The 26191-nt window shown below is 40.8% G+C and overlaps 1 protein-coding gene across 6 annotated transcripts in view; it reads left to right on the top strand.

Moving 5' to 3' along the window:
- NCOA2 (nuclear receptor coactivator 2) overlaps nucleotides 1-26191 on the top strand; it is a 279877-nt gene that overhangs the window by 158949 nt on the left and 94737 nt on the right. For all 6 annotated transcript variants that reach the window (XM_034763070.1, XM_034763072.1, XM_034763068.1 and 3 more), the window contains 2 exons: nucleotides 1870-1974; nucleotides 11413-11585. In XM_034763070.1, coding sequence (XP_034618961.1) covers nucleotides 1889-1974; nucleotides 11413-11585 — 259 coding nt within the window. In that variant the 5' untranslated portion in view covers nucleotides 1870-1888. The remainder of the gene's footprint in view (nucleotides 1-1869; nucleotides 1975-11412; nucleotides 11586-26191) is intronic.

The following is a 26191-nucleotide window of genomic DNA, read 5'->3' as shown; positions in this document are numbered from 1 at the left end:
TCTCTTTACCTATGGAATCTCCCAGCCTTTCACTCCTTCTGGTCCCAGCCAGAGACTGCTCTGTCCAGCTGCTGCACTTTCTTCAGACACCCAGGAATACCATTTTTCCTCCTCTGGCTCCAGCCAGCAATTGAGCTTTCCAGGTCCTGAAACTCCTTTCATATGAGCCTGCTAGGCTCTGATTGGCTGCCTCCCCTGCAGTTTGGAGGACCCAGTTCTACTGGCCTTTTTTGGGGGGCATGGTATGGTAGGGACTGCAGGGCCTTCCGGAAGGCCTCAACGGACCTGGTACACCCTATCACAAGGGCCACAATTTTTGAGTGCTAGCAAAGGGAATCCTGACCTATCTTGTCCTAGAATCTGATCAAATGATGTCTCCAGTGATGTGGAATTACAAGTTGTCAATTAGCCTTTTCTATCAATATTTGACAGTAACATGATTAAAAGTTCTGCAGCTGCAAACCCGATATTTTAATTTTTGTAAGGAAAGATAATTTTAGATCTGGGTCATGACAGTCCTATAGCTGTTTAAGAAAAATAAACACAGGTGATCATTTTTATTTCTTCCTAAATTTGGAAAGTTGACCAGATTTCTTGCACCATTTTTATTGTATTTGTTAAGGAAGGCTCCACTATCAAAAGAAGACTAAAATCCAAAAAACTAAAGTGTACTGCATATCCTACTAATACTTCTACACAAGATGTGGGCAAAAACTTATTCAGGTGGTTGGCAAAACTTGAATATTACTAATGCCAGATTTAGTATAGCATCTCAAAAGGCCCCAAAGCTTTGTTTTGTGGATGAAAATGTTACTAGGGGTTTCTTTAGTGTCTGTAACTTAGTAGTGCTTGTTGTTCTATCGTCATGCGTACAAACTGGTACATTAACTGTGGTGGGAATTTTGAATTGTTTGATATAGTGCTTTGTGGATTTCTGAGATATTTATACAGTGGCATCCTATTAAATTTGGAACCAATAGGTAACAAAGAAATTTCGGAACTGACAATTCTCGTCTCAAAAAAGGTTTTCTAGTAGGAAATTGAGCCCAGCAGTATGAGGTTGCAAAGAGAAGCATCCTTTTCTTTTCTCACAAAGTAGACTGCCACAAGAACTCTAGTCTTAAGACTGTGCAAAGCTGCTTTAGAGGAGGCTTAGTCTTTTGCTACTTCAGTCCCAAGGAATGGGGTGAAAGTCACCCTCATGCAGAGAGCCCTTATGAAGTTTATACACCACTTAAACCTCTCTATGCCCTTTTCTGAGGCGAGCTGTCTTCCGGCACCGGGCCTCTGAACCTAGTCCGCCCCATCACAGGGAGTCTGTCCAAGGGGCTGGTACCCCCTGCGCAGCTGGAGCGCCGAGCCCTGGCACCCACGGCAGGGGTGGAACCTGAAGCCCCGTGGGGCGTGCACCCCCTGAAACTGGTTGGTGGTTCCCCAGGGAGTCATGGATGTCTAGTTGAGAACTGCTGTTCTAGAGGATGCTGGTGGTTAGTTACTATGGATGCAGATTGAATGTGGATCTAAATTTTTGTATCCGCTCATGGCTCTGCTGATTCTTCACTGGGGCTTCTAGGCATTACTGTGATACAAATATTACCAGTGTGTGTGTTGCTCTAATGCATTATGATTTTACAGGTTATTTACCCTCTGAAGTAGATTTAATAACTTTACATCCAAAATTAGACGTGTGTTCATTGGTTATAGCAATTGTTACTGACATACTCATTCCATGATACTGCATGCAGACTTGTGTAACTTGATATTTTAACTTTTTAATTAAAGCTTTTTAGGTCAGTTATGTTTCATTTAACTATAGACAAGAAGAAAAGATGTCCATCTACTCTAACCCTTTCCCCCTTCTTTTTTTAGTTGCTGATATGTGTTCAAGATGAGTGGGATGGGAGAAAATTCCTCTGACCCATCCAGGGCAGAGTCAAGAAAGCGCAAGGAATGCCCTGATCAGCTTGGTCCCAGGTTAGTTCACTTGTGTTTTGAAGAAGTGGTTCATTAATATTTTGAAGAAGTAGATGATTACATAAAAACTAAATATTCTTCTCTTTCAAGTATTGTCTGCGTGGCTCCTACTCTAGGTGTGCATGCACCTCATGTGCACAAGGTTGAAATCTCTGAACACCAGTTTCTGTCAGGGCACACCTGCACCCTGTGTGCCTCTCTAAGCTTCCCTTGTGAGTGCATAAAGGGCAAAATGGCCACAGTTGTCAGTCAGTTCCCTCTCCCATTCATAGCAGCGAGACAGAATCAGGCTATGTCTGCCAGTTGCCCCTTAGCGTAGTTTCTCGTTTTCTTTTTCGTTTCTTTTTTTGTTTGTTTTGTTTAGGAAGTTTTAACAGGCTTACAAATCCTTGCTGTGACAAAACAAGAATCATTACAACAGTGAGCTTTTGTTTAGGGAAATGTCATACAGTAATATAATCATACCATATACAAGAGTGAGCATCTTTATACTACCCACAACAAGTTGTTTCTGGTGATTTTATTAAATTGGGTTTATTAAAGTTACTGAGACCAAGCATGTCTAGCAAATATTAATATTAAAAAAATTGGACAAGTTTGCTGGGTTTTTTTACAGGTGAAATATACTTTGTCTTGAATATTGAATAAAAGGTAACCAAATTTGTCTGTTTTGCTGGGTGCGTAATTTGGGCATTAATTTTTCCATAACATTCCTTATTATTCAGAACCATTCTTTTAGAGTTGGATTATTTTTATTTTTCTGGTAGCGTAGCAGGTTCCAGAAGATCATAGAATATCAGGGTTGGAAGGGACCTTAGGAGGTCATCTAGTCCAACCCCCTGCTCAAAGCAGGACCAATTCCCACCTAAATCATCCCAGCCAGGGCTTTGTCAAGCCTGACCTTAAAAACCTCTAAGGAAGGAGATTCCACCACCTCCCTAGGTAACCCATTCCAGTGCTTCACTACCCTCCTAGTGAAAAAGTTTTTCCTAATATCCAATCTAAACCTCCCCCACTGCAACTTAAGACCATTATTCCTGGTTCTGTCATCAGGTACCACGGAGAACAGTCTAGATCCATCCTCTTTGGACCCCCCTTTCAGGTAGTTGAAAGCAGCTATCAAATCCTCCCTCATTCTTCTCTTCTGCAGACTAAACAATCCCAGTTCCCTCAGCCTCTCCTCATAAGTCATGTGCTCCAGCCACCTAATCATTTTTGTTGCCCTCCGTTGGACTCTTTCCAATTTTTCCACATCCTTCTTGTAGTGTGGGACCCAAAACTGGACACAGTACTCCAGATGAGGCCTCACCAATGTCTAATAGAGGGGAATGATCACGTCCCTTGATCTGCTGGCAATGCCCCTACTTATACAGCCCAAAATGCCGTTAGCCTTCTTGGCAACAAGGGCACACTGTTGACTCATATCCAGCTTCTCGTCCACTATAATCCCTAGGTCCTTTTCTGCAGAACTGCAGATGAAAGACTAATTCTTCATTTCTCTTTGTGTGACCATGTCTGTCTGCTAGGAAGCCCCAGGAGGATTACTAAAGGATCATTTGGTAATAAATATCCAACAATTGTTGATATTTGTTTATAGATAGCATCAATGTCTAAAGAAAATCATTACTTTGGGAAAGCATGTCCACCATTAATGCATACAGACTTCTCTTTCACCACCACATCGCCAACATTTGTCCCCATTCAATCTCTGTGAGGTTTTTTTTTTATTTGACTGGTATAAGGAACCATTGAAGCAGTATTTTAAAGAAATATTCTTTGATCATGCTACAGACTGAGGTTGCTGGTCCTCTTTTCCAGATCAAATCCTATTCCTCTGGTGTAATTTGTCTATCCAGTTCCTTTTCCCAGTGTATCATTTATAGATATTTTTTGCTAAGAAAGTGATCTGCAAAGATTGTTACAAATTAGTTATATTTTCCCCCCTAATTGACCATCGCTTCTACTAACGTAAGATTTTTGTACAAAACAACGTATTCCCTAACTTGAAAGTACTGGTACAAAGGGAGAATGGGCCATTCATTTCAAGTTAGTTTTGATCGCTAAATAGGTTTGAAAAGTTTCTTTACTGAATAGTCATTCCCTGGTTCTCCTAATCTTTAAAACTTTGTGGTTCATAATTTGGGTTAAGATCTGGATTATTTGCAATGGTTGTCATTGGTGCGGGAGAAAAGTTTATCTTATCTCTAGTTCTATCCCTAACCCATGGAGTAGCCTTTGCTAAAGGATGTGTGTAAATTTCCAGAGAGCATGATTTTTTAGAATTAATCCATGGTAGTCTAGCAATAGTTACACCACCACAATGGTCTTATTCAATAAAGACCCAGTGTTTGGCTGAGTTAGAGAACCCCAATCCATTACTGCTTTGAGCTGGCTGACTTGTTAGTACCATAGAATATTTGGAACAGCTAGTCCATCCTGTTTAATTGGTCTGTACAAAATAGCTGCACGCAGTTGGTCTTTTCTGGTTTCATATAAATTCTAACAACATCCTCTGTATTCCTACTAAGATGTTATCTGGGATGATTACATAAAGATTTTGAAACAAGAAAGATATCCTGGATTAAATGTTCATTTTGACTAAAGGCTATTCTTCCAAACCAAGAAAGTATATACTTCCCCTTACACACTCCAGGTTTTTTTCATTTGCTGAAGTAGTGGTTTGACATTTAAATCATAGAGCTCTTCTACACTGTTTGAGATTTGAATTCTCAGGGTTCTTGCAGAATTTGTTGACCATTTTTACCCAAATGTTTTCTAGAGGAATGACTTCTGAGGATCTGGCAAATTTTATAGCTAGCATTTCAGATTTGGCATAACGTACTTTAAATGCTTTCCCAAAGTCATGGATTTTCCTTAGACACTAATTTTAGGGAAACTTTTGGGTTAGATAAAAATAATATATCAGCATTTATAAAGCTATTTTTTGATGTGTTCCTTCAAGTTTCATTCCTGTGATAAATTCATTATTCCTTATCTTCTGTGAAAAAGGCTATGTGGCCAATGAAAAAAGTAAAGAAGACAATGGACATCTTCTCCTACTCCCTCTGTGTAATTCAAACAGGGCAGATTTAATCCCGTTAAGTTGCACCACTGCTTTTGGGCTGATATAAAGAACATTTATCCATTTAAGGAACTAAGGGACCAATGTTCATCTGGGACAGGACTTGAAACAAAAAGCTCTACTCTAGTCTATCAGAAGCTTTCTTTGGATCAAGTGATAAAAGAAATGGATCTTTTTGATCTGGCATTATGGATGATTTCAAGTACTCTCTGAATATTGTCTAACATTTGTCTATCCTGAACGAATACAGTTTGATTTGGGTTTATATTATGGTTGTCGATTAATCGCAGTTAACTCATGCGATTAACTCAAAAAAAAATTAATTGTGATTAAAAAAATTAATAGCACTGTTAAACAATAGAACATCAATTGAAATTTATTAAATATTTTGGATGTTTTTCTACATTTTCAAATATATTGATTTCTAGTACAACACAGAATACAAAGGACAGAGCTCACTTTATATTATTTTTGATTACAAATATTTGCACTATAAAAATGATAAAAGAAATAGTATTTTTCAATTCACCTCATACAAGTACTGTAGTGCACTCTCTTTATCGTGAAAGTATAACTTACAAATGTAGATTTTTTTTTATTGTTATTATATAACTGCACTCAAAAACAAAACAATGTAAAACTTTAGAGCCAAAAGTCCACTCAGTCCTACTTCTTATTCAGGCAATTGCTAAGACAAACAAGTTTGTTTATATTTATGGGCGATATTGCTGCCTGCTTCTTATTTACAACGTCACCTGAAAGTGAGAACAGGCATTCCATGGCACTTTTGTAGCTGGCGTTGCAAGATATTTATGTGCCAGATATGCTAAACATTCGTATGCCCCTTCATGTTTCGGCCACCATTCCAGAGGACATGCTTCCATGCTGATGATGCTTGTTAAAAAAAAAAAAAAAATGCGTTAATTAAATTTGTGACACAATTCTCCTCCGAAGAGTTCAATGTCTCCTGCTCTGTTTTATCCGCATTCTGCCATATATTTCATGTTATAGTTGTCTCGGATGATGACCCAGCACATGTTCGTTTTAAGAACACTTTCACACCAGATTTGACAAAATGCAAAGAAGGTACCAATGTGAGATTTCTAAAGATAGCTACAGCACTCGCCCAAGGTTTAAAAATCTGAAGTGCCATCCAAAATCTGAGAGGGAGGGAGTGTGGAGCATGCTTTCAGAAGTCTTAAAAGAGCAACACTCGGATGCGGAAACTACAGAACCCGAACCATCAAAAAAGAGAGTCAACCTTCTGCTGGTGGCATTTGACTCAGATGATAAAAATGGACATGCGTCTGTCCACTTTGCTTTGGATCATTATCGAGCAGAACCCGTGATCAGCATGGACTCATGTCCTCTGGAATGGTGGTTGAAGCATAAAGGGACATATGAATCTTTAGCGCATCTGGCACCTAAATATCTTGCAACGCCAGCTACAACAGTGCCATGCGAATGCCTGTTCTCACTTTCAGGTGATATTGCTGCCCGCTTCTTGTTTACATTACTCCTGCAAATTGTAACCAAACTTGTTTGTCTGAGCGTTTGGTTGAAGTAGGACTGAGTGGACTTGTAGGCTCTAAAGTTTTACATTGTTTTATTTTTGAATGCAGTTTTTTATACATAATTCTACATTTGTAAGTTCAACTTTCATGATAAAGAGATTGCACTACAGTACTTGTAGTAACTCCTCACTTAAAGTCGTCCTGGTTAACGTTTCGTTGTTACGTTGCTGATCAATTAGAGAACGTGCTCGTTTAAAGTTGTGCAATGCTCCCTTATAATGTCATTTGGCAGCCGCCTGCTTTGTCCACTGCTTGCGGGAAGAGCAGCCCGTTGCAGCTAGCTGGTGGGGACTTGGCACCAGGGTGGACCAGCAGCCCCCCATCAGCTCCCCTTTCCCCTAAGTTCCCTGTGCGGCAGCTGCCCAGCAGGCTATCCGTTGCCGGCTGCCTGCCCCCTATTGCCATGTGCTGCACCTGCCCTCTGTCTTGGAGCTGCTCCCCGGAGCCTCCTGCTTGCTGTGCGGAGTAGGGATCAAAGTACCCTCCCCCCCTGCTCCTGCTTACTCCATCTTCCATAGAGCAGGGGGGGACACGACAGGGCTCAGGACAGAGGGAGCTTCCTGGCAGCAGCTGCTATCTCAGCTCGCTGACCAACTTAAAAAGGTAGTGTGCTTAGAGTGGGGTCAGCGTACTTAAAGGAGCATTGTGCATCTCACACACACACACACACACACACACACACGGCGTGTGTCTCTGTGTCTGTCTGCCATGCTGTTTCCCCTCCCTCCATTCATGCTGCCTTGTAGAGTGTGAGGCTACATTAACAACGAGTTAACCCTTGAGGGCTCAGCCAATTGCTAGTTCATCATTTAGCAGTAAGGCATTCCTTGGGAAATATCCCACCCTCTGACTTCACAATCATCATCGCTGTGTACCAGTAATAAATTGTTTGTTTAAAACTTATAGTGTGTGTGTGTCTGTCTGTCTGTCTGTCTGTCTATCTATCTATCTATAGTCTTTTTGTCTGGTGAAAAAAATTTCCCTGGAACCTAAACCATCCCACCCCCCATTTACATTAATTCTTAGGGGAAATTGGATTTGCTTAACATCGTTTCGCTTAAAATCGCATTTTTCAGGAACATAACTACAACGTTAAGTGAGGAGTTACTGTATTAGGTGAATTGAAAAATACTATTTTCTTTTGTTTTTTACAGTGCAAATATTTGTAATAAAAAATAAATATTAAGTGAGCACTGTACACTTCGTATTCTGTGATGTAATTGAAATTAATATATTTGAAAATGTGGAAAACATCCAAAAATATTTAAATAAATGGTATTCTATTGTTTAATAGTGTGATTAATCATGATTACTTTTTTTTATCGCTTGACAGCCTTAGTATATAAAAACTGAGAGTATGGACTGCTGTTGGCTCACTAGTAGTTTTGCTAAGTTGTTTATGTCATGAACTTATAAGAGCTGCATAAGGTATGGTCTTTTTCAACGTTAGGGAGAACAACAGCAGTAGTTTCTTTTCATAGGTTTGTGGAAGTTTCTTCCCTAACAGAATGGCATTGAAGGTACCCCACAAGTAACCCACTAATAACTTATTAAATAGCTTGTAAACTTCACCTGGAAAGCCATCAGTCTGGAATTTTACCACTTTTTATACTTTCTATTGCCTCTAAGATTTCCTATTCTGTTATTCCTTTATGTGTAGCACATTTTCTATAAATTTAACCAATTAGGGTTAATTTTCCTATAAATCTCCCCAAAGCATTCTTAAATTTTTTTCCCTTAAATGTATTCCTTGCCCCAAAAAAAGCCCCAAGTAAACACACTCCCTCTTTTCCCCCTTGGTGTGCTGTGCCACAATCACTTCAATAGTGGACTCAAAGCCTTCGGGCTTCGAACCTGCCCATCTTGTGACAGTCTCACCCACTCTTGTAGATTGTTACAATCATGGTTAATTTTGACCCAGTGAAAACTGTGTGCCTGACCAGTGCTCTGTCCGCCAATCCTTCTCAAGAACAAGAAAATCCAGTGACATTCTGCTGAAATTATGTATACCAGACCAGTCTATGAGAGACAGTTTTGACCTAGAATAATAGGCATCAGTCTCTTAAGATGGGACCTTCTACTTCCAAGTTTCAATCTCTCTGTGTCCCTATCAGCCAGGATCCAACTCCCAAGACTGGTATAGTAAGACGTCTGACTGGCACCATTGACAAGTCAAAAGACATGGCTGCCAAAGACCACCTCAGCATCTGTGGCTAGTTCCAGGCACTAAAGACTGGTACTGCACTGAGGCAAGATAGATCACAGGAGTGGACCAAACATGGTTCCTGGCAACTGTCATCTTCTCCAAAGAAAGGGAAAGTCTAAGAAGAGCTATTTGCCTTCACTCTGTTCCTGAGAACTGAGTACAAAGCCCTTTCATGCTACAGAAGCAAGCAACATTGGTTCAATGTTTGGCTCACCACCAAAAGGCCCTAGGGCTACTTTGATCCCTACTCAATCTGGTACTGATTCCGCAACACTTAAAATGTCAACTCTGCACCCAGTAGCACTTCTGGACTGTCCACACATATCTCAGAACCGGAGACAAATTCTATATCCAGACCCAAAATCTCACTGCACCTAGGAGCCTACATGTTGGCTGGTAAGTGCTAATGGCAGACAATGTTCACTACAGATACGAGAAATTCTGTTGCAAAGCATGAAACCCTCCACAAGTAGAATATACTGTGGGAAATAGTCATCAGTTAGGAAGCCCCCCTCTGTCTTAGGATCTCAACATCATCCTCACTGGTCCTAGGAGGAGACCCTTTGAACCCCTTTCTGAATGTTCTTTTTACCTTCTTACTCTCAGAACTGCCTTTTTTGGTGGTTGTTACATCAGCCACCTGGTACAGTGAACTCCAAGCCCTCATGGCTGGATCCTCCTCCTTCTACCCCGTTTCACTGAGACAAGGTGATGTTGAGACCTCATCCTAAAGTTATTCCAAGAGTTGTTTCAGATTTCTTTTTAAACCAGTTAATTAATCTTCCAGTGTTCTTTCCAAAACCCCAGTCTTTCCTAGCGAAACGTAGATGTTTGTTTGTAGGACAAAATCCTTTAGACTTTCCCTCAGTCTTTTTTGTTGTTTGAAATAGTGCTGCTAAAGGGCAAGTCATCTTCTCTCAGAGAATTTCTAAATGGATTACCCAGTTTACTTCAATCTGCTACCACATGTCCGGCATAGCCCTGCCACCAATCATTAAGGCACGTTCAACTAAAGCTCAAGCTACCTCTCATGCATGTTTCAGAAATATTTCCATATTTGAGATCTGCAAGGCAGCTACTTGGAGTAGTCCCCTCTAAGTTAAGCACTGCACCTTTGACTTGGCTGAAAGATCAGATATCAGCTTTGGGAAGGCAGCGTTACAATCATTTAGTTAGTGGCAGCTAGGAGGTCCCACCTTTCCGGTGTGGGGTACTTCCAGTCACCTACAGTGGCATCCACATGGACAAATATATGAAAAGGAGAGAACAGTTACATACCTTGCAGTAACTGTGTTCTTCAAGATGTCTGTGAGGATCCCATGACCCACCCTTTATCTCTGCTATTTCAGAGACTCATTTGCTGAGATTCTGTATTGGTGAAGGAACTGGGGGACTGTTGTGGCCGCCGTGCCCTTTATATCCGTTGGCTGAGGAGCCTGGGGGCATGCAGGGCATAGGTGCAGCCAGGGCTGATGAGAGGAGCGGAAAGGCAGAGATAATTTTATTGGGGCCCTGAGCTCAGAGAATCCCCCAAAACATTTGTGGAAGTAAAGTGAAATGGGGACAGGGGGCCCAAATTTTCCTCAATGGGCTTGGGTGCAGCTCCCACAGACGCTGCTGTTCAAAGATGCCAATCTCATGCATGCACATCTAGAGTGAGATCCACATGGACAAAAGAACCACAGTTACTGCAAGATAATCAATCTTTTTATATTTTTTCTTATAAGTAATAAATAAAGTCCACACACTTTTCACACTCGTTAGGCAATGGCCAACTAAATTCTCATTCCAGCAGGGAGTCACTACACAACTACTCCATTCAGACAAATCTAAGCTGTTAACCCTTGTTATAAATCGAATATATTTTTTGAGACCCTGCTCATGCAAAGGAGGTACAGTTCATGTTGCCATCTGAATAAAGCCTGGGTAGCTTGAGTAAATAGCTTTCTCTGGCACTCAGTATGAAGGGTAATTCTTCAATCATCTCAAACTACAGTGTAGGATTTGCCCGTTTGTCTTTTATGAAATTTTAGAGACTTCTAACATAAAATAATAATAAAAAATTACCTCAATTACTTTATTAAAACTGAAAGAATTTAAAAACCCTAACTTAGTATTCAGCATTTATGCTAGTGGTTAATCTTTGCATTTCACATGGGTTGGACAATAGAAATAGGTTGGTTGGTTTAACTTTTGTTTTTGGGAAGTTTCACTTTCTCAAGTACTAACAAAATGCTGTTTTGCTTGAATTCTTAACATGGCAGGAAAGTTCATTTGTATTTTGCTTAAACTTTTTTTGTATATATTTTTTTTTTAATTTTGAACCCCATCTCCAAAAGCTGACTGCTGGGGAACAAACAAGTGGATGGTGTCCTTTTTAAAATGTTCACTTTTGAGCTAATTAATTTGTTCTAACATAGACGATGCTACTCAAGAAACAGTAGGTCGATGAGGTTTTTTTTGTTTTATTTCTTTGATGTTGTTCAATATTCTTCAAAATCCTAATCTCAATTTTGAACTGTCAGAAGGTGAATAAACTGTTGTTAAAAATAACACATTTTAAACTCCTCTTTCAGCCCTAAAAGAAGCACTGAGAAACGTAATCGTGAGCAGGAGAATAAATACATAGAAGAACTTGCAGAGCTGATTTTTGCGAATTTTAATGATATTGACAACTTTAACTTTAAACCTGACAAATGTGCAATCTTGAAAGAAACTGTGAAGCAAATTCGTCAGATAAAAGAGCAAGGTAAGAAGACTAGTTAATTGAATATTTTAATTGCTTTGTTTATTTTGGGGTTTTTGGCAAGCCTGGTATTCACTTCAAATTCTCTTCAATTTATCTGTGGTTATTTAAATCACTAGTGAAGTAGGTAGTGATCTAATTTGGGTAAAAGGTGTTAAATATCGTTTTCGGTGGTGTCTAAAATAGGCTTCATATAAAATTTAGCCGCTGCCTGGAGGGTGGTGAGAGTGAGTCAGCCTGATGTGTGTATTCATCTTCTAATGGAACTAAATTGAGTGGTATTTGTTTGTCATCGAGTTTAAAGTTGTAGTACAGGTGAAAGAGTTGTAATACACAAAAGATGAGCTAGTTTAGCATAAGGAATAATCCAAAAGTGTGGAGTATGAAAGTTTTCTTCATTCCAGTTCTTGCTCTCCTTTGCACGCATGAATAGATGTTGTGGACTAAACTATCCCTGTCCCCTAACATCATATCCTGAACTACAATAGATTTAAAAGTACCCTAATCTCTAGTCAGAATTCCATTGTAAATGTTAGACCAGAGAACATGACAGTTTTCTTCCGGGTTTTGTCTAGGAGATCAGCTGTTTCTTTTCTTTTGTAATTTTTTCCTATTAAAGAAAAAACTTTAAGAAACAATGGCTTTAAGTGTTTTTTGTGATGCCAGTCAATCTATGTTGGACAGGCTTGAACAGCACCTTGAATGGATGGAACCAATTTGTACTCCTGAAGTATGTGCATATTGGTTTCTTTTGGGGCTAAGAGGAAATTCTCTCTTTATAATCTGTTTTTGGAGACATTCTTTTATCTATATCTTTCACATTATCAATAGTATGTGATTCACCACTTTAACTTTCTTAGGGAAAGTAATGCTCCCTATTCCATATCAAGTGTGTGTGCAGGTAGAGAACTATGCAGCTGTAAATTCTAGGATGCTTAATTGAGGGAGACTCTGCAATAGAATCACCCTTGTAATAGATAGCTAGTTTGATCCAACTGGAGATTGGATTAATGGAGACATGAAAATATGATGTTGATGTCTGTTCTAGAAACCAGATGTCTTAATTAAGAAGTAAGATATTCCAGGATATGTGTTGTATTTGATTTTCACCACAATTTGGGTGTGATCACATCTGTACTGCATAGCAGCAATTTTCTGGCAGCAGGAAACATTTTGTCCCAGTCGGTTTTAAGATATTTCTGTTGATGCCACCAGAAAAGTGTTACTGTGTAAGAGCAAAGAAACAGCCTATTAGTGTTGCTAACTGTTGTGATTCTATTATGAGCCTTGTAATATTGGGTAATTTTCTTATAATCCTGGCTCCTGAACCCATCTGAATACGTAAAAATCTCAGCTTTCATTTAAAAAAAAATCCTCCTGGTTGTGGAGGAAATCTTGAAAATGTCCCCTGAGTGCACCCTAATGGCTCAGAAACCAGAGAATAAATAAAAATTAGCCCCAAATTTAAATCTCCTGGATTTAAGCCAATCTTATAATTTTGAGTGGTGTGATTTACGATTTTTTTAATGTGAGGGATTGGTAATATTACAGATGGGTATCTGGGATTGAAAAGACATTGAGAAAGCAAGTTTCCCACTATCATATGCCAAATTTAATTCCTTGTTTCTCTCCATTCCTCCCATCACAGAAGTAGCCACTCACAGTGTCACCAGTCTTTCACTTGCTGTTTGGTTTAAAAAGTTGAATCAGAAATACTGGAAAACTTTTGTTCAATTCATTTTTTCTCCCACATATCGCAAATCAGGCAGTGCTTGGGGGAAAGGTGTCTGGATTGTGCATAGTACAGGTGAAAGGTAATGGTCTTCAGAAAAGCAAGGGAGCCTAAAGAGAAAAAAATTAAAAATTACATATTATAGAAATTAAACAAAGAATGCTAGAGGAGGAACAACTGTAACTGACAAAAAGCAGTGTGAATCAATTGTGCCTCTGTCCACTCCCTTTCTATGTAAAGTATCTGAATGGCAGATTGTGTGTCCATTGACAATGATGTGGTTATATTTGCTTTGTCAATAGCTATTTTTTAATGAAATTATAATCAAATGGATATTATTTTTTAATATGGTTTGATAAACAATGCAGCTTTGCCATCAGTTGTCTTGAATATTACCCTACCTATGGGTCAGTCAGAATACAGTAATCTTAAATGTTATCTTTTAATGACAAAGAGAAAGCATTTTATTTCGTGTTTGAGTAACAATTTATCACAATGACTTCTCAGAGCTGATTGGCACCTACATTTGATAAGTGGGTTCTGTGTGGGAACATGATTTTGCTCTCAGTTCGTTCCTATGGCTAATAGCTGTGGCTGGGATAGTGCCTCTCAATTTTTTTTTCTGGTGGAGCTACCACACCCTACATCAGATGGATGTGCCACCTTTTCCACTTTTTGCTCTCTCTAGTGCTTTTCTGACTCTCTCCCGCTCTCTTTTATTTTTTTTAACAGTTTAAAATTTTGGTTTTAGTTCTTATTTTGCTCTTGCTTGGTGTCTCACTCTCCCTTTTCCCACTCAACACAAGATAACATGCTTCTTGAAGTGAGGGAGTCCAGTGGTAGCTCTATGAAGGTACTTGAATCTGCTCTTACAGCTTGTCTTGATGCTATGGGAGAAAAGGTGAGACGCTTTGGCCTGTGGGCTACTATGATAGCCTGCATCCTCTGCCATGAACATCCTTAGCTAGATTAACAGATCAGTGGATTTATGTATTTAAGGTAATTTTGCATCTAATTTTCTGATTTTCATATGCAGATATGCACTACTTAGTCAACATGGGATAACAGTAGAACAAAGCACCTACAGAAGCCCACTATGTACTTAGTTTTCCGAGCTCAAAGGCTTAATGTATAAATAATTGAGAAAACATTTCTGAGGTGGGCTAGAATATTATGAATAATAATTACTGCAACAAGTGGTAATAGTTTGCAGCCCTGGGGGAATGAAAGATATGCATTAAATCAGTTATCCTAGATGAACTTGATTTGTTCCATGTGAGTCTTCACCTGAGAACAATTAGACTGTGTCTGTTTGCCATTTGAGCCTTTACCTAAAACTCATAGTTGTTATAGAGCAGACTTTAATCCTTTCTCAGGGGTATTGCAAAACACTGAAATCTTCAATGTGCTAATTAACAAAGTCTCAGGATCTAGAAATAGTGATTAAAGGACTTACTGAACATTCCTTTAAGTCAGATGATACAAATACAGCACTGATTTGAAGATTTCTGGATGGAAGCAAATTTATCTTGGTTTGTACCTCAGTGGAAATGGCTTAATTTTTACTTTTTATCATTTTAAGACAGGCTGGAATGCAGCAATTGATTTACAAGGGACATTCTGTTACCAAACACAAGTTACATAAATTAAACATAAAAGTCAGTCTCACAATACAGTACAAATATATCTATGCCTAATGTCACAGAAAGCAGGGACCTAATCAGGGCAACATACTTAAGAGCTAATTATGATTTTAATTTTGCTTTAAATGCCTCATTTTTTGGCAAGTACTTCATCATGTCAGACTGGGAATTCTGAGCTTTGGTTGCATTCATTATATAAATATAATAAGTTTTAAATATCTCCAAGTCTTACTAATTGATTCTGTACTTCTAAGGCCTGGTCTACATAGAGTTCTTGTACTGATTCAGCTAGTTTGGTTACTGGTGTGATTTTACAATGATAGATTTAAAATGGTACACTTCCTAGGGTGGAAGCAGTTATGCTGGTATATAAAGGTGTTTATACCAGTATAGCTTATTCCTCTGGAACTATACCAGTATGAGCTCCTTTATACAAGTATAACTGCACTCACATTAGGGAGCTGTACTGCTTTAACTGCATCTGCTTCAAAACTGGTATAGTTAAAGCGGTGCAAAACCCGTAGATAGACAAGCCGTAGACCGAGATTAAAAAGATGCTGTTTCCTTATAGTCAGGCATTTTTTATATTGTTACACTCCTGAACCCCCATAAACATGAACTTAAGTAGAGGCCCTAAAGAGACAGTTGACAAATGTAAAAATGACACATTTATACTCAACAGATCTGTTCCTGGTGTGTATTCAGAGTTGGATTTAATTACTTTAATTAAATTTTTACTACTTTTTATTCTGCAGAGCCAATAAAGCTGAGAGACAGAATTGGATTCTGTTCCTCCTTGTGCATCATAAACAGAATTGCTTATTAAGTTCCAATTACAAAGCAGTCATTTACACCATGCGACTACACTGAAGAGCAGTGGGTCGTGCAGCTGTCTCTGAGGGCAAAATTTGATCAGTGGAATCTCTCTTACAGGTGAAGAAGCACAAGAAAGAAAAAATGTAGCTTGATTTTCAGTTCCCAGGTTGAGTTTGTAGGGTGGGCAGTCAGAAAAAAGATAAATTGTATCTTTTATCCTGGCACATTTGATATGTAAATTACTGAGAGACAGTAAATATGGACTGGCAAACAACATTTTTGTAGTCACATCTTAGAGAAGAACTATTTTAAACCCTTTTAAAATGCAATATTGCACAGATTCGTTTTATTATAGTTTTCATGACTATAAGTGAACATGTCTGTGTAACTAACTTCATTGGATCAGTCAAAAGATTTTGTAGGCTGTAGTCACTGCATGTAATTCTAGCCTGGAAACTAGTGTTGATAATGGTGGAGTATTTTTAGTTCTTCGGAGGAAAAAAGGGGCGCTTCTGCAAGAAAACTTATTTTCCCTGTGAGGTCTCTGATTGATTGTATTATTTTACAATGATTGGACAGAAGATTGGGGATATCCAGCTAGGTTGAGAGATTGCATGGTGTGATTTCAGCAGGAAGATCAAGTAAAATATTTATTCAAATGAATCCCAAATGCAAATGTGTGTACGGTATCTCCTTGATTGTATATTTTTTATAAAGATAGGAGAACAAAATTCCCAGTCTGTTGTACATGTATGATGTGAAAGGGTTATTGTAGATCAGCATATTGTGTTTAAATGTTAGCATTACTTTGGTATTTTGATAGAAATGTCAAAACACATTGTCTGTCATTTAGAACCTAAATTAGGAGAATCTAAGGGCTAGTCTACACTGGCAACGCTAAATGCAGCAGCGCTTTAACGTGGCTTGTGTGGGACCGGCACAGTGCTGGGAGAGAGCTTTCCCAGTGCTCTAAAAAACCCACCTCCACGAAGGCGTAGTTCCCAGTGCTGGCAGCGCGGCTCCCAGCGCTGGTGCACTGTCTATACTGGCGCTTTATAGCGCTGAAACTTGCTGCACTCAGGGGTGTGTTTTTTCACACCCACTGAGCAAGAAAGTTGCCATGCTGTAAATTGCCAGTGTAGACAGGCCCTAACAAAGTATTTGCTCACACAGGTACCAGAATAGGGCTTACAGCAGTAATTGCACAAGTAAACTAGGTGCACATTTGCCTATTTTAATTTGAAAATCAAGCCTTTGCTGGGGGAAGGAACTTTTGAGGACAGATACCACTGCATATGCAGAGCAACCACGACTACTACTTTACTGGATTGTACTTAAGAAAGATATTGAGTAAAATAGTACCTAAGCCTATGTCTACACAGCAAGAAGCAGCCTGCAGCAGCAAGTCTCAGAGTCTGGGTCAACAGACTTGGGCTTGCACTATGGGGCTAAAAATAGCTGTGTAGATGTTGTAGCTCCAGCTGGAGCTCAAGCCCTGAAGTCTAGGGTTGGATGTGAGCTTCAGAGTCCAAGATCCATCCTGAGTCATAAAATCTGCACAGCTATTTTAGCAGCGTAGCGTGAGCCCTGCCAGTCTGAGTCTGTGGACCCAGGCTCTGAGTCGCACTGCCATTCAGTGTGCAGACATACCCTCAATGACTTAACAGTGTAAGTCCAATTTTTAAAAAATGACTTAGGCACTTGAGACTTAGGAGCCTAAATTACTTAGTGCTTTTGAAAATGTCACCTGTTGTCTAAAGACAACATATCCTGGTAGAGGCTCAAAGGGGGAAGAGGAAGTGAACTATCAATGACGGACGGCCTCTCCCCTCTGTCACTGGTTGTATAACATAGATCAAGGCCCAAATGGGATATTCTGATACCCAAGCCTTAACAGGCATGTAGTAAGATCTTCACTAAGAAATCCACAGACCCTTGCTCTGAGAGTCTATGCATTCCCATCAGTACAGTAAAGTAGTTTTATGCTTAATCTTAAACCCTTCCTTCCCACCACTGCAGGGTCATGAGACCCACTTCACCCACCATTGATTGTAACCCTAACTGGATGATTAATCTGTGAAGATATATCATCAGAAATGCTGCTTACCTCAACTGTAACTGGCATACCCCACTCCCAATAATTCAGCCAAGATTCAGTCCATGACTGAGCAGATTTCCAAGAAATGTATGCCATTAGGAAGAAACAACCAGTTTATATTGTAATGTTGTTGAGGGTCTATGTTTCACCCTTAGTAGACTACACAAAATTCCTGCACTCACAAAGGATATCCTTCCTGTCCTGGTCTGCATTCCCAGATCTTCAAGCACCTATCTAGGCCTGCTGTGGTAAAAGCTCAGAGTACATGAACATGACAGCAAGGAATACATTTTGATGAGGCTTAGTCTTGTTTTACACAAATTATGAGTTCAACATTCATATCTGTCATCAAATAGCTGCCTCCAAGATGAGAATGATGATACCAGGGAGCATGTTGCTGCTGGAGCTCACAACAGTGGGACATCCATTTGTCCTGTCTCATGTCCTGGTTTTCTGAATTCTGTCCCGTGCAAAACCAACCTGAAACTTCTGGATATTGCACTGCTGCCTGCATGTGAATCTAGTGAATAATGGCTGGGAACCAGAATCCAGACCGTTAGTTGAGATTGACAACAAGGGTCTTGCAAGCCAAGGAGAGGCCAAGGAGAGACCAAAGAGAGGTGAAAGTGGGTACTGAATCCAGCCATGAATGGATCATCACTGGTTCCGAGTGAAAGGATGCATTGGAGGGAGCCAGGAGGAGAGGCAGGTGGGAAAGAGGCTGAGCTGGTTAGGCCAATCCTGTCTACCCATGCCTGTCTACCAGGAATAGGATGGGAAGGGTCTCAGGTCCTGACCCATATATGCAAATATCCTTCTGGGGACAGGCATGAATGGGTGTTATGTGAAGGGAGCAAATTCACTGGGTATAATCAGGCACTGTCATTGGGCTATCAAGGAAGATAGGACATCATGAAGCAAGCTCAGTTTATCTAACACTCTCCATGAGGGACTTTTGAAACAAGTTACATGATAACTTAATAAGTTATTTATGAAATGCTTCCCCCACCCCCAATCTCCCTCAACACATTTTCCATTCTTTAGCTCATTCTTTTCAGTGGACTTGAAACAGTAACACCTAGGAAAAGTAATTTTGTAGTCTATATTCTAGCCCAGTTGATATAGGCTGTCAGCCCTGCGATATGTGTTTTCCCATAGAGGTTTTCAATGGTGGGACTTGCCTGTCCTGTTTTGATTTTCATATTCAGTAGGATGTTTGCAACAACACGCCTATACAGTGGAGGTCTGTAGTGCCTAGTGACTGTGACCACACTGTATGGCTTTGGTCTAGGTGGTCTAAGAGCTCCACAGGGTTATTGCTGATCTGGTGCCAGTTTAATGGCAGGTGACACATAGCCACCACCAGTCTGTGACCAGGCAGTGTCCCTTCTTGTCCTCAAGTCCCGATCTTCAGAGCATGATGTGCAGTGACATTATCGCCGAGGCAGGCAATATGACCAAAAAGGGTCAGCCAGCAATGGGCCAATGATGACTTCAATCCTCTCGAGGTCAGTTCTCAATGATACATCCCTATTACTGATAAAATCAAACCATCTTATACCAGTAATCACCTCTGGCAACTCATATAAAATGTCTCCAGCCTCCTGATGTCTTGTTTAAGCAATGTCCATATTTCACATCCTTATAAGAAAATTGGAAGTACACGGATTTGATAAATCTGTACTTTTGTGTACAGTTTCACCTTTTTGCTCCAGATCCTACCCAGGTCTTTCATGGCTAAATTGGCTTTAAATGCACCTTTACATGTCAGCTTTGCCTCCCGACTTTCAGCTGTCGCCAGCTTCAGCTGCTTTATTACTAGTGAAAAATCCACTGAAGAACATTCGTGCTCAGCATGTTAAAAATGCAGTAATGAGCTGCATGGATATCAAGATGGTGATTATCAATCTAGCTCTTAATATCCACATTAGAACTGTCAGTTTTCATTTTCAAAAAAGCCTCACAAGTCAGACCCTGAATTGTGTGTGCCATCCTGTGAACAAAAAACAAAGAGAAGAAGTTGAGAAAAACAGGGTTGTAAGAGCCATTGGACCCGCACACAAAACACAAACACAAACCCCACCCTTTTTGTTAATTAAAAGACTGAATAAACACTTCTATATCCCTAATGAATTTTTTGTGTGACTCGCACTTTGAATCAAATGGATATTCCTATGCCTCCTTCAGCAACAGTACACAACCAGAATATGTTTCCTTTCTCCAGAATTGGAAGAACAACACGCTCATAAAGCCATACTGAATCAGGATTTTGGCTGCTACTTCTTTTAAACTGCCAGGGTTTGTATTTAGGCCCCTATTCAACAAGGGTACTTAAGCTCGGGCCTAACATTAAGCATTTAAGTAGTGCCAATGAAGTCAATGGAGCTGCTCATGTGCCTAAAGTTGCACATGTACATAAGTACCTTGCCAAATCAGGGCCTTAATATGCCGACAAAAAAATATGCAAATGGTTCTATGGATGAATTTGATCTATAAATTTAAGTAAGTCACATCTGAGGTTTCAACACATTTAAAACTGACAATTTTATCCATATTAATTTCTGGAGGGAGAAAATTGATTTTAAAAAAAGACTTGTATGGCTGCTCCATATATGCTCCTTATTTTCATGCTGATAGGGTTTTATTTAATCCTGAGTTATAAATGCCAAAGGAATTTCTTCTGTGAAGTAAAGCAGTTTATGTGTGAGTAAAATTTACAAAAGAACTATTAGTCTTGCTGTCTTCTCTACCTATGGTGGAGCATTGAAAAGGGCTTTGATCTTCTGTTGTGTATCACAAAGCTTTTTGGCTAAATATCCAGTTAGGTTGACTTTACTACTTCCTAGCCTCCGGAGAATTACTGATTCACTGAACAATTTAAGCTGCATTTAGATGATGCAAAATGTCAGTTTCTGTTCTGGCTCTGATGAAATGAAAGTTTTGTAGTCATTAGCATAGTCAGTAAGTGTGAAATTTGATAGGTCTCTACTAATGTTGCTGGAATTGCGTAATCTGGAGACTGGTGGCTTAGGCCTTGTCTACGCATAAAAGTTGTACCGCTTTAACCATGTTAGTATATTTAAAGCGGTACAATCCACCCCCAGCATGGATGCATTTATTGATATAAAGGTGCTTATAACAGTATAGCTTATTCCCCTCTGAGAAGAGGTGTAAAAGCCTAGGACTGGTCTACACTTGAAAGTTTTGCTTTCACATCTTAACTGACATAGCTTCACCAGCCAAAGGTCCTAGTGTAGATGAAGTTATAATGGGGGTGAGGAGTGGGCCTTTTGCTGGCATAGCTTAATTTGCTCAGGGAATGAATATATGCTGTACCAGCAAACTCTCTAGTGTACACAAGACCCTAATATTTCAGGATGAATGTATCCTCCTTTCTGATCTGACTGGGACCATTAACTTGTTCCCTAATCTGATGAGATATCTGAGATTTGTTCAGTTTTGGTGTTTGACAGAGAAACTAAGAACAAGATCATCTGAAGAGCAGAGATCATCTAAAGAGGTTCACACTGTGTTATAGTTACCTTTTCAATATTGTTGGTCACTTGTGCAGCATGTAAATTACTACGGTATAGATCAAGAGTAGCCACTACCAGAATGCTTCAAGAGCTTCTTTTTAAGCTGAAGAGTTACAAAGCTGAGCAATGCTATACCTGAAATAATGTACTTGAAGTGGAAAACCTATCTTTTCAGTTATTTCAGCTTTATCACTATCAGATAACCACTGTGGTTTTAACAAATGAGTATACAGCTTTAGATCAGAAGTGGCCTTGCATTAAACTTGAAGAGAAGCTAAATTAACCCGTATTCTTGGAAGATGGTCTTTTTCAAGAAAGAACAGCGATTATTGGCGGGGCATAACAGGAAAACTAACTCATTTGTAACTGCATCCTGTTTTGCTTTGCTTTTTATCTTTCAGGACTAGTAGGGCATGAATGTAAAATATTTTAAAGATATAAATCTATCTTTTTTTCTAGTATTGTCTGTCTCTCTTATGGTGTTTGGGTGTAGAGGAAAGCAGTGTCAAAGAAGCTTAAACTCCAAATCATGCTGTTCCAGTGCTGCCATACTTTTAGGGATGCTAAATGGGTTTGAGTTCATTATCATATTTAATGCTGTCTTTGGGATCTATCTAAGGCCTTGGCTACACTCGTGGATTCACAGAGCTGCCACGGCAGCGCTGTGAAGCGCGAGTGTAGTCGCGCCGCCAGCGTTGCGAGTGCTCTCTCGCAGCGCTGCAAGTACTCCACCTCTCCGAGGGGAATAGCTTGCAGCGCTGCAGGCGCTGATTACACTGGCGCTTGACAGCGCTGCACTCGCTGCGCTCAGGAGTGTTTTTTCACACCCCTGAGCACAGCAAGTGCAGCGCTGTGAATTGCCAGTGTAGCCAAGGCCTAAGGCACCTATCACCTTGTTATGTAACTTCTGTGAATGATGCCATGTAAATGTTTTGTTTTAACATCTAATCCACACAGAACATCCATTGTTCTTTAATGTCTCCCAGTGTTGAAAAGCAAATACACAAGTGCCTTGCATAGGTGAGATGGAGGTTTCTCTTCCTCCTATTTCTCTCTTCTTGTTAGCATGGCATATGTAATATTCACTTGCAGCCAAAGTTGGCTACTAGGAAATACAGTGAGTTGATGGGAGCTAGCTTTCTTCCTAGAGAAAGCATGTTGTCTTCCTGGTGTTTTCAATCAGGACACCAAGAATTCTGAAATTTTACAGCTTCTACTTTTTAATGTGTTGTGCCAAACCTAAAGCACAATCATAATGTACAGTTAGCCCTGGAAAAATATTTAATTAGTGTTTTAAATTTTGTAAACCAAATGTACAGTATAAAGAATAGAAACTTACTTTTTGCATTAGTAGCCTCTGTTACACTTGAAAAGTATGCAGAATAAAAGGCATTATCTTGTTGGTGCCAGGAATACCAGGGCAAATAGGTTAATACATTCCACATACAACTTTTGGGTAGTATCTTAAGCAAGTTTATAAATGAGTCTTGGCATTAATGTATAAGAATACAGGCTGCCATGGTGGGGCTGAGTTTATGGAATAGCAAATTAATTTCATGGTAGTGATGATGATTCAGTCAAAAAAAATCATCTGCTATAAGAAACCTGGCTATCATGTAACTTTTCTCAGCAGTACAATCTGAACAGTGGCTGTTCATTTCCCTAAAACATACCATATTTCCTTTACAAAAAATGAGGCCAACATAGGTATTTATTAGGGAGGTACACTTTGCCTCACTGCTTTAGTTGCAATAAAAAAGAAATGGATATCTGATTTGTTTCAGCTTCTCTAGATGATTGATTGCTTAAGAATATTGACTTAAAGTTTATGAATAAGTTGTTACAAGCTATAAAAAATATCTCACAACACTACAGTCATATGAAAGTTTGTAGAGTAAGAGGGTGAAAATGTTAATGAAACAGTGTGTGTCAAAAATAACCACTTTCTAGAAAGTGAGCTGCTTCTGAGTACAGTAATTCAGTTTCCACTTCTGGATGTGCATCATGCCGCTATGTCAAATCATTTAACTATTTCTTCCTTGTTCGAAGGCTTTTTCACGAAACCGTAGTGGAATAATTGCTTTAAAAGGTGTGTCTGATGTAAAATGCATGCATTCTGAGAAAAGTGGAAAGTGATATAAAAACTGTTGCTGAAGCTATGACTGTTCAGGATGCTACACTTGCTATGTTGAGGCCTTGTCTACGTGGGGACACTAAGGGTATTTCTACACTACGAAGTTAGGTTGAATTTATAGAAGCCGGTTTTATAGAAATCTGTTGTATACTGCCGATTGTGTGTGTCCCCACATAAAATGCTCTAAGTGCATTAAGTCGGCGGACCGCGTCCACAGTACCGAGGCTAGCGTCGACTTCCAGAGCGCTGCACTGTGGGTAGCTATCCCAGAGTTCCCACAGTCTCCACCGCCCATTGGAATTCTGGGTTGAGATCCCAATGCCTGAATGATGCAAAACAGTGTCGCGCGGGGTTCTGGGTACATGTCGTCAGGCACCTCCCCCTCCATCAGAGCAATGGCAGGCAATCGATTTGCGCCTTTTTACCTGGGTTACCTGTGCAGACAACATACCACGCCAAGCATGGAGCCCGCTCAGCTCAGCTCAGCTCACCGTCACCATATGTCCTCTGGGTGCCGGCAGATGTGGTACTGCATTGCTACACAGCAGCAGCTAATTGCCTTTTGGCAGTAGACGGTGCAGTACGACTGGTAGCCTTCATCAGCGCTCTGGGTGCTGGCAGACATGGGGCTGGCAGACGTGGGGCTGCATTGCACATAGCAGCAGCCCCTTGCCTTTTGGTAAAAGATGGTATATTACAACTGATATCTGTCGTCGTCGTACTGCAGTGGCTGTCAATCATGGGCACCTGGGCAGTCTCGACGATGATGGCTATCAGTCGTAGTATGCTATTTTCTGCCAAGCACCCAGTATTTTCTGCCAAGCACCCAGAAGATGCCGAGGGCTATCAGTCATGCTGCACCGTCGTCTGCCAGCTTAAGATGTAAAAAATAGATTTGTTCTGTATCCATTTGCTTCCCCCTCCCTCCGTGAAATCAACGGCCTGCTAAACCCAGGGTTTTGAGTTCAATCTTTGGGGGGGGGGCATTCTGTGTGACAGTTGTTCGTGTTTCTCCCTGATGCACAGCCACCTTTGTTGATTTTAATTCCCTGTACCTGTACGCCATGTCGTCACTCGCCCCTCCCTCCCTCCGTGATATACTAGTTTCGCGCCTTTTTTCAGACCAGACGCCATAGCACTGGGATCATGGAACCCGCTCAGATCACTGCGGCAATTATGAGCACTATGAACACCACGCGCATTGTCCTGGAGTATATGCAGAGCCAGGACATGCCAAAGCAAAACCAGGACCAGCCGAGGAGGTGATTGCAGCGTGGCGACGACAGTGATGAGGAAATTGACATGGACATAGACCTCTCACAAGGCACAGGCCCCAGCAATGTGCAAATCATGGTGTTACTGGGGCAGGTTCATGCTGTGGAACGCCGATTCTGGGCCCGGGAAACAAGCACAGACTGGTGGGACCACATCGTGCTGCAGGTGTGGGACGATTCCCAGTGGCTGCGAAACTTTCGCATGCGTAAGGGCACTTTCATGGAACTTTGTGACTTGCTTTCCCTTGCCCTGAAGCACCAGAATACCAGGATGAGAGCAGCCCTCATAGTTGAGAAGCGAGTGGCGATAGCCCTGTGGAAGCTTGCAATGCCAGACAGCTACCGGTCAGTTGGGAATCAATTTGGAGTGGGCAAATCTATTGTGGGGGCTGCTGTGATCCAAGTTGCCAGGGCAATCAAAGACCTGGTGATATCAAGGGTAGTGACTCTGGGAAACGTGCAGGCCATAGTGGATGGCTTTGCTGCAATGGGATTCCCAAACTGTGGTGGGGCGATAGACGGTACCCATATCCCTATCTTGGCACTGGAGCACCAAGCCACCGAGTACGTAAACCGCAAGGGGTATTTTTCAATGCTGCTGCAAGCCCTGGTGGATCACAAGGGACATTTCACCAACATCAACGTGGGATGGCCGGGAAAGGTACATGATGCTCGCGTCTTCAGGCACTCTGGTCTGTTTCGAAAGCTGGAGGAAGGGACTTTCTTCCCGGACCAGAAAATAACCGTTGGGGATGTTGAAATGCCTATAGTTATCGTTGGGGACCCAGCCTACCCCTTAATGCCATGGCTCATGAAGCCGTACACAGGCAGCCTGGACAGTAGTCAGGACCTGTTCAACTACAGGCTGAGCAAGTGCCGAATGGTGGTGGAATGTGCATTTGGACGTTTAAAAGCGCGCTGGCGCAGCTTACTGACTCGCTCAGACCTCAGCGAAAAGAATATCCCCATTGTTATTGCTGCTTGCTGTGCGCTCCACAATATCTGTGAGAGTAAAGGGGAGACATTTCTGGCGGGGTGGGAGGTTGAGGCACATCGCCTGGTCGCTGATTACGCGCAGCCAGACACCAGGGCGGTTAGAAGAGCACAGCAGGGCGCGGTGCGCATCAGAGAAGCTTTGAAAATGAGTTTTGTGACTGGCCAGGCTACGGTGTGAAACTTCTGTTTGTTTCTCCTTGATGAACCCTCCGCCCCACCCGGTTCACTCTACTTCCCTGTAAACCAACCACCCCACCCTCCCCTACCCCTTCGAGCACCACTTGCAGAGGCAATAAAGTCATTGTTACTTCACATTCATGCATTCTTTATTAATTCATCACACAACTAGGGGGATAATTGCCAAGGTAGCCCGGGATGGG

This window comes from Trachemys scripta, chromosome 2 (genome assembly GCF_013100865.1).
Source record: "Trachemys scripta elegans isolate TJP31775 chromosome 2, CAS_Tse_1.0, whole genome shotgun sequence".
In the NCBI taxonomy this organism is placed as follows: Eukaryota; Metazoa; Chordata; order Testudines; family Emydidae; genus Trachemys; species Trachemys scripta.
Note: the sequence above shows the minus strand (reverse complement) of the source record. Positions and strands in the feature narration are given on the sequence as shown.